This window comes from Nicotiana sylvestris, chromosome 3 (assembly GCF_000393655.2).
Source record: "Nicotiana sylvestris chromosome 3, ASM39365v2, whole genome shotgun sequence".
NCBI lineage: Eukaryota > Viridiplantae > Streptophyta > Magnoliopsida > Solanales > Solanaceae > Nicotiana > Nicotiana sylvestris.
In genome coordinates, this window is record NC_091059.1 from 167,753,282 (window position 1) to 167,768,516 (window position 15,235).

A 15,235-nucleotide genomic window follows, 5' to 3' on the forward strand; every position below is an offset into this window, starting at 1 on the left:
GATTTAGACTTGAAAAGTCACAAGAAGAAGTTTTAGAAAGAAAAGATTTTTGGGGAGTATCATTTATTCTGAGAAGGGGTCATCGTCCAGGCCGAGGGTCCTGACCAAGGCGTTGACTTCCTGAAACTACTTGTGCCAAAGTAGGGAGCATACGAGCTGAGGGTCTCGTTGCTGAGAATTTACTTAGCCATGCTAAGGTATGATACATGAGCGCTGGGAACCATGAAGCGAGTGACACCTCGTGGATTGGGCCTATTCGATTAGGTTGGGATCGAACCCGTGCCGATCACACAGTGACTAAGACAGAATTAAGTCAGGATAGTTGGAACTCCCAAAGTATAAAGTGAAGTATTTTTTTTAAAGAAAGAAAAAGAAAAGAATTTCTTTTAGAATATTCATAAATTGCTATTATGCCATTATTTTAGAATTATTCTTATAAGCTTTATGTTTTACATGCATTTAGAATATTTGCTCGTAATGTATATGTTATTAAAGTTTCTCCCCCTGTTGTTGAGACTCACTGAGTACAGTGGATGGTACTGATGTTCTCTTTTGGGAATCTACGTTGGTCTGCGGTACAACGTAGGAACCGGATTTGCAGGCGAGCAGGCTACGAGTTAGGACTTCCTTCCCTTCCAGTGATATTGGTGAGCTCCGCTTTTGTTCGTGGAGTATTCTTAGAGTCATTTTCATTTATCTATTTCTTTGTTTATTTAGAGAACTGGCCAGGAGATCTCATGTCCTGAGCAGTGCATCAGTTTATTAGTAGAGGCTTCATAGACATAGTCATTGGGTTGAGATTCAGATGTTATTTTATAATAACTTAGCAGTAATTCAGTAGTTACTACGAATAAAGCTTTGGAGTTAATTTATTTAAATATTTGAATTAATCCAAAAGTATTTGTTTAGAGTATTGCTTTGTTGCATATAAAGTTTGGAGTTATAATAGGGTTGATAAGCAGAGATGGTTCGCTCGGTCATGTTTAGTGATCGAGTGCCGGTTTCGGCTTGTTTAGAAAATTGGTCGTGTCAAACTTGGTATCAGAGCCTCAGGTTTATGGAGTCCTAGGGGTCTATGAAGCCGTATTAGTAGAGTCTTGTTTATGTATATGAAGCGCGCCATACTTATAAATATGAGACTACAAGTATTTAGGAAAAGTCTCTTTTTTCATACTTTAGATCGTGCAATAGAGTCTACCTCTAAATATTATCTAATTTATTCGTTTCTCCAAAACTCACAGGAATGGCTCGTACTCACAACTCTGACACCGACACTCAGTATGCTTCTCAAGAAACCATCGCTACTATTGTGGCTCAAGGTAGAACTAAGAAGGCTTCGACTCAGAAAAGGAGGGGAAAATCCGCAAAGGGAGTCTAAGTACCCCGGGTTGAACAAGAAGAAGGGGTGGAGCATGATGATCCAGTACCTCAGGATCCAGTACTGCCCCCAACAGCAGCCCCGGCTCAGGCAACTATATCTCCCGAGGTGGGTCAGATGTTTAATGCTGTCAACAGTGCTATGGAGATGTTTAAAGCCTTTATGGCCAACCAGAACTAGAGAAGAGATGAGATTCCACCTCAATCAAATAGACAGAGCAATTCTGAGTCTTCAAGAGTGAATGAATTTTTGAAGTTGAGTCCTCCAGTGTTCCATGGTTCTATAGTTGATGAAGATCCGATGTTGTGGCTGGAGGGTGTCAAGAAAGCCCTCCAAGTGATGAAAGAATTTGATGATGAAGCTGTAGAGCTAGCTACTTACCAGCTTAGAGATGTGGCCGACGCTTGGTTTGAGATGTGGGAAAAGGTAAGAGATGAAGATGATGGTCCGCCTACTTGGGAAGAATTTGAAGAGGCCTTCATAGCTAACTTTATCCCAGAAGATGATAGGGAAGCTAAGGCTACAGAGTTCGAACAGCTCAAGCAAGGGAATAAAAGTGTGCAAGGGTACTACATGGAATTCATAAGTTTGGCTAAGCATGCTCCTCACATGGTTAAGACTGAAAAATCAAAAATTCGTAGGTTTGTGGGCAGTTTAGCTTACCACATTAAGGATACGACATCAACTGCAGCAGTAGGGATGGAAGCCTTCTCCTCTGTTGTGGGATTTGCCAAGAACTTAGAGAAAGACAGACAACTAAGGAGAGAAGAAAAAGAGCTTAACAAGAAAGCCCGTACAACAGGTAGGTTTAATGGTACATCCAGCGGAGGTGGAAGGGATTCCTCTAATAAGGAGTCCTTAGCACCAGCTCAGTTCAGTCATCAGTCAGGTGGTGGGTCTTCCTTCAGACGTACTCAGAGTAATGGAAATCAGTCTCGCCAGAATCAGAATTTTAGGACATTATCCTCACACAGCCAGAATCATGCTGAGCAATATTCACACCAGCAAAGTCTTTGTGGAACATGTAAGTGGCAACATTCAGGTCAGTGCAAGCTCGGGTTTCATGGTTGCTACCATTGTGGAGACATTGGTCATATAAAGGCCAACTGCCCAAAGTTGCGACGTAATCTCAGTGGTGGACCAACTCGTCCTTCTAGTTCCTCAGCTACTGCAGTTGCACCACCTCAGGCTCGTGGTTCTCATAATCAGATCGGGCATGGAGCAGGCAGAGGTGCAGACCGAGTTACTCAGGGAGGGGGACAACCCCGTTTGTTTGCTACACTTGATCGTCAGAGTGCAGAGGCATCTGCAGAAGTTATTACAGGTATACTTTTAGTCTGCTCACATAATGCTTATGCCATAATGGATCCAGGTTCAACATTTTCATATGTGACTCCATACTTTGCAATTAACCTCGGACTAGAACCTGAACAACTTAGTGAGCCATTCCTAGTATCTACTCCAGTTGGCGAGTCAGTGAAAGTCACCAGAGTCTATAGAGGCTGTATAGTTTCAGTACAAGGTCGCAACACCAAAGCCGATCTCATAGAGTTAGAAATAGTGGATTTTGATGTGATCATGGGTATGGATTGGTTGTCTTCCTGCTATGCCATGTTAGATTGTCATGCTAAGATAGTCAGGTTCCAATTTCCAAATGAAGAAGTCTTAGAGTGGAAGGGTAGTTCAGCATCGCTTGTAGGTAAGTTTATTTATTACCTTAAGGTACAACAAATGATCGGTAAGGGTTGTCTCGCCTATTTGGCTCACATTATTAATCCAGAATCAGAACCACCAGCTCTTCTGTCAGTGCCAATTGTTAGAGAATTTCCAGAAGTTTTCCCAGATGACCTTCCCGGACTTCCTCCCGAAAGAATCATAGACTTCGGCATTGATCTCATGCCAGGGACTCAGCCCATATCTATACCTCCTTATAGGATGTCTCTATCAGAACTTAATGAGTTGAGAGAACAGTTGAAAGACCTTCTTGACAAGGGTTTCATCAGACCGAGTGTTTCACCGTGGGGTAGCCCGGTCCTGTTTGTAAAGAAGAAAGATGGGTCTCTCAGAATGTGTGTCGACTATCGGCAGTTGAATAAAGTTACCATTAAAAATAAGTACCCACTGCCAAGAATTGATGATTTATTTGATCAACTTCAGGGTGCAAAGTACTTTTCAAAAATAGACTTGAGGTCGGGGTACCATCAGTTGAGAATCAGAAAAGAGGATATATATAAAACAACCTTTAGAACTTGCTACGAGCACTATGAATTTCTAGTGATGTCCTTCGGGTTGACAAATGCTCCAGCTGCATTCATTGCCCTCATGAATAGAGTTTTCAAGCCATTCCTGGATACCTTTATTATTGTGTTTATATATGATATTTTGGTGTACTCTAAGAGCAAGGAAGATCATGCAGAACACCTTAGAATAGCCTTGCAGACCTTGAAGGAGAATGAGCTTTATGCCATGTTTTCAAAATGTGAGTTTTGGTTGCAGTCAGTGGCGTTCTTAGTCCACGTGGTATCTAGTGAAGGAATAAAAGTAGACCCTCAGAAAACAGAAGCAGTCAAGAACTGGCCTAGGCCGACAACGCCAACCGAAATCAGGAGTTTCTTGGGGTTAGCTGGATACTAGAGAAGGTTTGTGGAGGGGTTTTCCTCACTTGCAGCTCCATTAACTAAGTTGACTCAGAAAGCAGTTAAGTTCCAATGGTCAGACGCTTGTGAGCAGAGTTTTCAAGAGTTAAAGAAGAGGTTGACCACTGCACCTGTGTTAACCTTGCCGACAGGTTCGGGTGGGTTCACAGTGTATTGTGATGCCTCCAGAGTGGGCCTTGGTTGTGTTCTTATGCAAAATGGAAAAGTTATTGCGTATGCTTCCATGCAGTTAAAGAATCATGAAAAGAACTACTCCACACACGACTTGGAGCTTGCAGCAATGGTGTTTGCATTAAAAATATGGCGACACTACCTTTATGGTGAGCATGCTGAAGTGTTTACAGATCACAAAAGCCTCCAGTACATTTTCAAGCAAAAAGAACTAAATTTGAGGCAGAGAAGATGGCTTGAGGTATTGAAAGATTATGACATCAATATCCTTTATCACCCGGGCAAAGCTAATGTGGTAGCATATGCACTTAATAGGAAGTCAATGGGTGTCTTGGCCCATCTTGCAGTACAAAGGCGATCTTTGGGTTGAGAAATTCAAAAACTAGCAAATGATAGAATTAGATTGGATGAGACCGAAGAAGGAAATATAACTGCTTATGCCTTAGTGCAATCCTCCCTTGTTGCACATGTTAAGGCTAAGCAAGACAAAGATCCGTACTTAGTGAAATTAAAAGAAGGAGTCAGAAGCAAAGAAATCACTGCTTTCACTTTAGGAAGTGACGGAGTTTAAAGTTGAATGATCGGTTATGTGTGCCTGATGTAGATGGTCTTAGGAAGGCCATAATGGAGGAAGATCAAAGTTCGAGGTACTCTATCCACCCAGGTGCTACCAAAATATCTAGATTTGAAAGAGTTGTATTGGTGGAAAGGCATGAAGAAACAAGTAGCAGATCACGTGGCTAAATGTTTAAATTGCGAGCAAGTCAAAGCCGAGCATCAGAGGCCTGGTGGCCTGGCTCAAGACATAGAGATACCACAGTGGAAGTGGGAGATGATTAATATGGATTTCATAGTAGGTTTACCTCGCACATACCGTAAACATGATTCAATTTGGGCTATTGTAGATCGACTGACAAAGTCCGCGCATTTTCTACCAGTAAAGACGACAGACTCCGCAGAGCAGTATGCGCAATTGTACATCAAAGAAATAGTCCAACTGCATGGTACTCCAGTTTCAATCATATCTGACAGAGGCCCTCAGTTCACGGTGCATTTTTGGCAGGTATTTCAGAAAAGATTAGGTACCATGGTCAATTTAAGCACAGCTTTTCATCCACAGACTGATGGCCAGGTAGAAAGGACCATTCAGACTCTCGAAGATATGCCGCGTGCGTGTGTTATAGATTTTGGAGGTAATTGGGATGATCACTTACCACTTATAGAATTTGCTTACAATAACAGCTATCAGGCCAGCATTGGTATGGCTCCCTATGAGGCATTGTATGGGCGGAGATGTAGGTCTCCAATGGGTTGGTTTGAACCAGCAGAGGTGCCGTTGATTGGTCCAGAGTTTGTTTGTGAGGCCTTGGAAAAAGTTCAGCTAATTAGAGAAAGACTTAAAGCGGCTCAGAGTCTTCAAAAGTCTTATTATGACAAGAGCCATAGTGAGTTAGAGTTCATGGTTGGTGATAAGGTGTTTTTGAAAGTTTCACCGATGAAAGGAGTTATGAGGTTTGGTAAGAAAGGGAAACTTAGCCCTAGATTTATCGGACCTTATGAAATTCTAGAAAAGAAAGGAAATGTGTCTTATAAGCTAGCGCTACCCGTTGAGTTGTCCTCTGTTCATCCTGTCTTTCATATGTCTATGCTTAGAAAGTACATTCATGATGAGTCGCATATAATACCTGCTGATACTATAGAAATTAAAGAAGGCTTGACTTATGAAGAGGTACCTATAGAAATTCTCGATAGGCAAGTAAGAAAGTTGAGAACAAAAGATTTAGCATCGGTAAAAGTTTTGTGGAGTAATCATGATTCAAAAGAGGCTACATGGGAGGTCGAGAAAGATATGAGAAAGAAATATCCATATTTATTTGAGGAAAAAGGTATGTGAACCTAAGTTCGGTTTTACATTTATATTCCATTTATTAAATACAAGTTAGCAAGTGTTTATGTCCTTCCTAGATTATATTTAGTTGTCTTAGTGATTTAGTTTATGTCAGAATATATTTAATTCATTAAAGTGATTTACTTTTGCTAAAGTGTTGTGCTTTAGATTCTTGTTAGTTATTGTGGTACCTCCTTGCCGGAATGTGAGTAATTAATTTATGAGCTGCGTATGGTACCTATGAATGGCCTGTTATGGTATATTTGGTTGTTGTTGGTGTATTTGTGGTATTTGTGACAGGGATATTTTTGGATAGTCCAATTTACAAGGGAAACTCTGGCGAAATTTTTGAAAACTTAGGGAGTTAGCCAAAATTTGAGTCCCTTGCAAGAGTAAGTAGTGCTAAGAAAATTTAAGAAGTTCAAGGACCTAAGGAATGATTGTTAGCTTAAGAATAAGGCCCTAGTAACATTCGAGGACGAATGTTTTTAAGGAGGGAAGATTGTAACACTCCTCAAATTTATAAAAGTTTCGAGACACGCTAATTATAAAATTAAATTATTATTTATTTCTTCTTGCCCACAGTGAAAACAAATATATATATATACAATTAAGTAGTTGGATGTACAATTAGGAGAATATTAATAATTTTGTTATTATTAAATATTAAAAGTATGTTATGTATAAGTAATACTAGTTAAGTTAAAACAAAAAAAAAGAAAAATAAATTAAAAAAAAAAGAAGGGAAAACGTGAACCTAAAAGCCCATAAAGGGAATCAATAAAGGAAGAGGTGAAAAAAAAACATAAACAACCCATTTAAACATAGTAAAATCTCAGTTCTGTTTTGACTGTGGGAGAGCAAGCTCATGATCATTTAAGGCAACCATGGCTGCATTGATCTCTCCCCAGTCTTTGGTTGTGGGAGAGCAAAGTTTTCAAGCAGCTGGGATCAACAATCCACCTAAATTGACATACGCAGCAAGTGTGACAAAAGAAACTATATGACAAATTCAAAATACAGTGTTATGTCCAGTCAGATTCGAACATTGAGAACCAATTATTGAATTCACCACAGATGAGGTGAAAGAGTTAGTCATAGAGGAAGGTTTACACCAAGCAGTCGTCATCAAGTTCTCTTACGGAAAACCAGAACTTCACGACCTGAGAAGAAATTTTCCAAATCAGTTCGATGTGAAAGGAAATTATAACATCGGGCAGCTAGAGTTTAGACACATACTTGTACGATTCGATCTTTATGATGATTATGTAAACTTTTTTTCCAGATCTACTAGGCACATTAGCTCAAAATGAGATGAGTTCTTCTTCAGAACTTTTCCTTGGACGATTGGTTTCGATCCAAGAGTTGAGACTTCGAAGGCTGTGGTTTGGATCTCATTCCCAGATCTTCCACCCAATTATTTTGCAAAGAAATCTTTGATGTCAATTGTATCTGTAGTCAGAAAACCTCTAGCTAGTGACAAGGCGACAAAAGATCGAACAAGGCCAAGCGCTGCGAGAGTTAAGGTTCTTCTGGATCTACTGGATAAGCATCCAAAAAAAATCAAGATTTCCGTCGTCGACAAACTTTCTGGAAAATCTACTGATTTCCATCAAAAGGTTATGTATGATCATCTTCCAATGTATTGTACATGTTGTAAACACCAAAGACATGATGAAAATTCATGTCTCTCGATGAAAGGGAGGAATAAAATTGCAAAGGAAAATATCGAGCAAAAAAGTCGAAATGATTTGGATGAGATTTCTATTGAACAGCTTCAGGGTGATGCAAGGCAATTGTTGAATGCAATAAGAGATGCCAATCAGCTGTAAGAAAATGACAATGTGACTCAAATGCAGGGAGTGGTCGATGACACTTCATACTCAGAATAAGACGAAAGGTAAGGCTACTGCTACAGGAAGTCTTGTGATCATCACAGGTCAAAGACCTACTGGAAATTTAGGAGGACAATGGAAAGAGGTGAAGGATAATCGTGTGAAGCCTGTCAATAATGAGAATTGTGTTCAAACAAAAACTGGGCATGAGACTATTTCTTTGAATGTTGTAACCAAGCAGAATCAGATGACAAATAATTTGGCATTGGTGGAGATCGAAAATGAGCAGCCAAACCAGGTTCAAACTTTGAACAGATTTGCAGTTCTAGAAATGGAACAAAGTTATGGTAATGTGGGAAATAATCTGATGTGGATAGGAGAAACCTCTGCTGCAAAATATCGAATTAATATGGAGCCAAATGAGAATGTAGTTGCAGCAACAGATGTTACCAATCCAAGAACAACTCCTACTGTTCAGACAAATAGGTTATCAAAAGTGACAAAGCAGCTAAATCCAATGCTACTGCTTTTACTCTTATTGATAAAGAGAATTTGAACCAGTGTCAGTCACAACAAGAATCTACTGCACAATGGGCTAATAAAGTTTTTGGAAGCAAACTAGTTACCACTAATCAATCGTGTCAAGATATCCCGTCTCAGTCCATGGATACATATGGTATATCTGAACAGGTGAATGAGAAAGATAGGTTAGCTTTGACTAGCGGCAAACTATGGGAGGATCAAGCAGAAGAAGACTCCGAAGAAGGCGAAATTCCAGATGGAATACATGGGGAAGATGAAGCTAACCATGAAGGAAATGAGGAGGAAGAGCAAAGGGTTAATGACAATACAACAAACATTGTCAATAATGAAAAGATAAGCAGCATGCAGTTGGTAGGTTCTGAAGCCGTGGTTAGCCAGATAGAAAATCTGGATGCACTTATGCAATGCCAAAAGGGCTTAATGACAGATGAATTTATACCAATAGAAAATGTAGACATACAAGGTTTCGAGGCAGTTGAAAAATGTCAAAGGGAACATATACCTGAAGGCAAATTTTATGCCACAACTGCTGTACCTGAAAACACTCTGGCTCTTAACAGAGTAAATACCCTGTCTCCAGATAGAGTAAATATTCTGCCTTCAAACAAATAAAATATCAAAATCACATCACTCCATATTGTAAACCGCATTGATGAGGGGGAACAAGGAATAAGCAAAATTGCTGATAACCAAAAGACTGCTAGCAAGAACAATGGGGTCAAGTCACTCAAGGATATTGCAGACAAGGCCATAATGCTTCATCCACCTACACTTGATTTGGCAACGCCACTACATAATCAAGAAAAAGAAGAAGAAAACATGTTGGGAAATGGAAGGGATTTAGATGAGGAATCAACTACTCAAAATTTCCTCAATGTGGCAAGAAAAGGAGATCTATCTCCGACTCAGATTGCAAAAGTAAAATCTGCGACAAAAGCAAAAAAAAAGAAAACTCAACAGAAATAAAGCTGGCATGCCTACTACTGGGATCCAAACTCGACGAGCTCTAACTAAATCAAATAATTTGTAATGGATGCAATTATTTGGAATATTAGATCCGTCAATACGCAGCAAGCCTTTGAGAGGCTAGTAACAATGCTTAGACAACATCATTTCGATTTTGTTGGTCTCATGGAACCAATGCAGGATAATAAAAGGCTTGAATTGTACAGAAGAAAAATAGGATTATCTCAAGCTTTTTCAAACATTTCAAATAAGGTGTGGAATTTTGTTGACGATCTGTATGAAGTCACAGTGCTATACGATATGGAGCAGCAACTGACGTTAAAAATGATTCATACAGAAACACACATTGTGCAGATTATTACTTTGGTTTACGCCAAGTGTGATGCAATCGAAAGAATTGAACTTTGGGACTCATTGTATGCAATGGCAGCAGATATGGATATTCCTTGGCTTGTTGGTGGTGACTTCAACGTCATATGGGACGAAGAGGAAAAGTTTGGGGGACTTCTGGTGACTTTGAATGAAGTCAATGATTTCCGACATTGCATGAACACTTGTAATCTTTTTGATTTGGTCTTCAAAGGAAGTATATACACCTGGTGGAATGGAAGAGCAGAAGAAGATTGCATTTTCAAGAGACTTGACAGATGTATGGCTAACATTGAATTTCAACAAATGTTCCCTGGAATAGAAGTTACTCATCTGCCAAAACTTGGGTCCGACCATTGTCCCATGTTGTTAAAATGTGATCTTGAAACTATTGTGATAAAGAAATCCTTTAAGTTTCTTAACTTTTGGACAAAACATCCGACGTTCAAAGACGTGGTCAAGGAAAATTGGCAAGCCGATTTTGAAGCAAATCCTTTCACTTTATTCAACCATAAGATGAAAAGAGTGAAGAAAGAATTGTTAATCTGGGGATAGAAAGAATTATTTAATAAATGGAATATAATCTGGAAATAAATCCAACTCGGGCAAATAGGGAAAGGCTTTGCAAAGTTCAAGCAGAACTTATCAAATTTCTTGCTCTTGAGGAACAATTTTGGAAACAAAAGGCAGGGATGGCATGGTTTAATGATGGAGATAGAAACACAAAATTCTTCCACGCTCAAGTCAACGGACGAAGGAAGAGATTGCAGCTACGAGGGATTCAAAACAGAGATGGAATCTGGATTGAAGACGCCAATCAAATGGCAGATGAAGCAGTTCACTACTTTACTGAGCAGTTCCATGAAGACAGAAGTCCATGTGATTTTGAAATTATAGATCATGTTCCAAAATTCGTAGGAACGGAGCAGAACATCTACTTGATGAGGCAGCCCACAAAAGAGGAGGTACAACAGGCTACGATGGGTCTAAATTGAGAAAGTGCAGCTGGCCCGGATGGTTTCACAGGCGCTTTCTTTCATTCATGTTGGGATATTATTGGTGACGACGTCCTTAACATGGTTAAGAGTTTCTTCAATGGTCATGCGCTACCAAGATTTGTAACTCATAGAAATCTAATTCTATTACCAAAGAAGAAAGAAGTGCAAACATTTTCAGATTTGCGTCCAATTAGCTTAAGTAATTTCATCAACAAAGTTATATCAAGGGTGATTCACGAGAGGCTACTTAGTCTACTACCTACGCTCGTTTCTGATGAACAAGCTGGGTTTGTAAAAGGACGAAACATTGTTGAAAATGTGCTCCTCACTCAAGAGATAATCACTGATATTAGACTAAGAACGAAGGTCGGGCCAAATGTAGTGATTAAACTAGATATGACGAAAGCCTATGATCGTCTTTCTTGGTTATTCCTCACTAAAGTCCTGAGGCAGATGGGTTTTTGTGAAACATTTATTGGCTTGGTGTATGGAATTGTGTCTAATAATTGGTATACCATTCTCATCAATGGTCAACCACATGGTTTCTTCAAGTCTACTAGGGGCGTCAAGCAAGGAGATCCGCTTTCACCAACTCTCTTCATTCTTGCAGCTGAGGCATTATCATGGGCTTTAAATGATTTGCACCTCAACCTCTACTTCTGTGGTTTTGGAATTCCAAAGTGGAGTCCAAAAATAAACCATCTATCATACGCCGACGACACTATAATTTTTTCTTCATCAGATGCTAAATCTTTGCAGTTGGTAATGGAAATTTTGGCAGCATATGAAAGAGCATCTGGACAGCAGATTAACAAGTCCAAATCAGCTGTATACAAGCATGATGCTTCTCCTCAAGATGTGGTGAATAAGGTCCAAAGAATTACGGGTATTTCCAATCAAGAATTCCCTTTCATTTACCTTGGATGCCCAATTTTTTACACTAGAAGGAAAATGGAATTTTATGAAGGTTTTATCAACAAAGTCACGGACAAATTGCAAGCATGGAAAGGAAAATTATTGTCCATTGGTGGTAGGGCGATTTTAATCAAACATGTGTTACAAAGCATGCCGATCCATCTACTATCGGCAATGAACCCCCCTCCATTTGTCATCAACAAGTTACACAAGATTTTCGCACAATTCTTTTGGAGTAGTTCTATTGGTGGCAAAAGTAGGCACTGGGCATCATGGGCTACTTTATGTCGACCTTATGAAGAAGGAGGAGCAGGTTTTCGATCACTACACGATGTTGCGAAAGCACTGTTCTCTAAGCTCTGGTGGAATTTCAGGACAAAACCAACATTATGGAGCTCTTTCATGTCACAAAAATATTGCAAAAAATTAAATCCAATTGTTGTACCTCGGAGATATGGATCACATGCTTGGAGAAAAATGCTGGAATGTCGGGACATTGTTGAACATCAAATTGGGTGGCGTACAAAAATGAGTTCATCACTTTTCTAGTTTGACAACTGGACGGGACTGGGAGCTTTATACTTTATATCTCCTCCTGAATTCTACATTGATGAATCAGTTAATAATGTTTCTGATGTTGTGGATAGAGGAGCTTGGGATGCAAACAAGTTAGCAAACATTCTGCCTGAGGAATATACTGTGCACATTCTCGACAATATCAAACCACCAGGGGAGCAGCAATTACTTGACAAACCATACTGGTGTCTTGAGACAGGAGGTAATTTTTCAGTTAAATCAGCGTGGGAGTATTTGAGGCAGAGAAATGATACAGGGACGTCATACAAAAAGATGTGGGTAAAGGGTTTACCATTCAAGATCTCATTCTTTATGTGGAAAGTGTGGAGAGTAAAACTACCTCTAGATGACCATTTGAAGAGAATGGGATACTACATGCCTTCGCGCTGCTGGTGCTGTGTGCAACCAGGGGAAGAAACCTTAGTGCATCTGTTCTTTACCTCGTTTGCTGCCAACAAAGTTTGGTCAAATTTCCTAATGAATGCTGGAATTAATCTGGAGAGTATGTCGATGCACCAGGCAATCGTGAAGTGCTGGACGCTCAAAGTGTTACCAAGATTGCAGCCAATTTTTCAAGCACTTCCGGCTATCATTTTATGGGAGTTGTGGAAGAGAAGAAACAGCTACAAACACGAGGAAGAAGTAACGATTAGAAGGGTGATATATCAGGTGTCCACAACCATTCAATCACTTGTTAAACTAAGGAAACCTGGCTTGGCTAACGTTCCTCAAAACTGGCCACAACTTCTGTGCATGCTGGAACAGTTCACGCCTCCATTGAAGGTTACTAAAGTTTTATGGGAAATGCCACCACAAGGATGGATCAAAGTCAATTGCGATGGGGCATCGAGAGGAAATCCAGGCAGGAGCTCAATTGGTTACACACTTAGAGATGATGAAGGCAACATAAAGTATGCTTGTGGAAAGTTGATACATGAAACAACAAACAACGAGGCAGAGGCTTTGGCAATTGTTGAAGCACTAAAATACTGTGAAGCGAAAGGATTCGCGCAAGTTATTTTGCAAACTGACTCGCTCCTCTTGAAGAACATTATAGAAGGAATTTGGGCTGTTCCGTGGGTCATTGCAGAATATGTAGATGAAATCGCAAAGTCAATGTCAAGAATTCATGTGAAACTATCACATATCATGAGAGAAGGGAATTGCTTGGCAGACCATCTAGCGAATCAAGCACTTGACATGGGCAACATCGAAGCACAGTGTTTTCAAGAGCTGGATACAAAAGCCAGGAGAATTGTCAATAATGACAAATTACAATGTCCTTATCTAAGGGTGAAAGTTGTAAGACAATAAGGATGCAAACGAGGAAGGAGATGGTTAAAACTGAAAGGTTACATTTTTCTAATAACTCAGTTTTCTGTTTTGCAGGAACAACTCCTTTTGACATGCCTTACATGTTGATCAGACTTCAAAGGGTGGTTTTAGCACATACTGTTCATTTAATTGGAGAATCTACCATAAGCATGAAGGATTACGAGCAGAAAGGTCAAGGTTCTCATTACGCTAGCACACTGGAAGTGCACAGCTACTTCAGAATTCCATTGAAATTGGTTTCTTGCAGAGAATCACAGCAAATACCCAATCCAAGTTACATTACTTTTCTCAATCTATTGGCATAATAATATGGACATTCATTCACTGAATGTACATGTTTTGTTAGGGGCAGACTTGGTCGACAATTCTCGATGCCACTTGTTAAATATATGGTTTACTCGATGATGCAAAATGGTATGCAGTTAACAAAAATTTCACAGCTGGAGATATGCACTGTTACTACTCCGGGACATCAACCAATTTCGGGCTTCGATTCTTGTTCGATCTTTTCACACTTCTGCAGCAAAGCACGCATAACCAATCATGTGCACAGGGGATGCTTTATCTTCATTAACCTGTTTATTTCATTTGCAGGTGCAGTTTCTATATCTAGGCTCTATTATTTAATGGATTCCATTTTGGTGGTATTAGTGCAATGCACTCATTCCAAGGGAAGGAAGTTAAAGATAGAAAAAAGAATAGACCCAAAGGAAGGATTGCATATACAAGGATTAAATATTACTGCCCATGACTCAAGCTTGATCCCCTACCTCTATGTTTTCTCTAGTATTGTATGTTCTGGTAGGCTTATAGGCATGCCAGCATTGTCTATTGTTGTGCATGACCAAAGCTTACCCCTGCCTAAGCATAGGCTCTTTGCAACCTCCCAACCCCCCTGAACCCCTTTTGTATAAAAATATCAACTTGTTTGTGGCTGTTTTCCCTTTCCTTTATCCCCTCAAAACTCTGTTTCTTCACTTGCACTCTCTCTTAGACTTAAGTTCTGCCCCCTTCTTGTAAGCCTTGCCTTGGGACCCATTGAGCTCCCTCTGAACTTGGATACTTGAGGGTTGGCCCTTCCACACTGCACTTGTCCTATTCTGGTGATACAATTTGGGTGTGAGCACTGCCCAGAGTCCCATTGAGGCTCTTAGGGAACTTTGACACACTCAAATTGGAGAAAGGCTATGGATAAATGGTCTTTGAGTTGGTTTATCTCATATCTCAGTGAGGAAGTTAGAATCAGGCTTCTCTAGTTGTACTTTATTTGTATTTTATGATGTAATTTACTATTCTCGTTTGTAATAAGTTGTAATAAATATTTGGGGTTGGCTAGTGAAAAAGGGTGGGTAACTATGCATGCAAAGGGTAGAAATCATGCCTATAGGACTGTTCTAAATTATGTATCTTCAACTTCACCTAGAAATTATGCCTATAGGGTTTGTTCTAATTCTGCATATTCAATTACACATAAAACCATGCCTATATAGTTTGTTCTGAATTCTGCATGTTCAGTTACATATAGAAACCATGCCTATAGGTTGTTCTAATTCTGCATATTCAATTATATGTAGAAATCATGCCCATAAGGTTTAAGACAAAGT

General features: G+C 39.7%; 2 protein-coding genes across 2 annotated transcripts in view; both read left to right on the forward strand.

Annotated features, from left to right (window-relative positions):
* LOC138888317 (uncharacterized) overlaps positions 1-4,576 on the forward strand; it is a 34,354-nt gene extending 29,778 nt beyond the window's left edge. Inside the window, exons 2-7 of the mRNA XM_070170167.1 lie at positions 1,242-1,319; positions 1,647-1,804; positions 1,997-2,960; positions 3,159-3,447; positions 3,709-3,996; positions 4,204-4,576. Coding sequence (XP_070026268.1) covers positions 1,242-1,319; positions 1,647-1,804; positions 1,997-2,960; positions 3,159-3,447; positions 3,709-3,996; positions 4,204-4,576 — 2,150 coding nt within the window. The remainder of the gene's footprint in view (positions 1-1,241; positions 1,320-1,646; positions 1,805-1,996; positions 2,961-3,158; positions 3,448-3,708; positions 3,997-4,203) is intronic.
* Positions 4,577-9,501: 4,925 nt separating this feature from the next.
* LOC138888318 (uncharacterized) lies at positions 9,502-10,362 on the forward strand. The gene has a single exon (XM_070170168.1). It carries the CDS (start codon positions 9,502-9,504, stop codon positions 10,360-10,362), a length of 861 nt encoding a protein of 286 aa, XP_070026269.1.
* Positions 10,363-15,235: the final 4,873 nt, after the last annotated feature.

Excerpts from the sequence above, each read along its gene's own strand:
- LOC138888318 (XM_070170168.1), top strand. The coding sequence starts at position 9,502 with ATGGATGCAATTATTTGGAATATTAGATCCGTCAATACGCAGCAAGCC.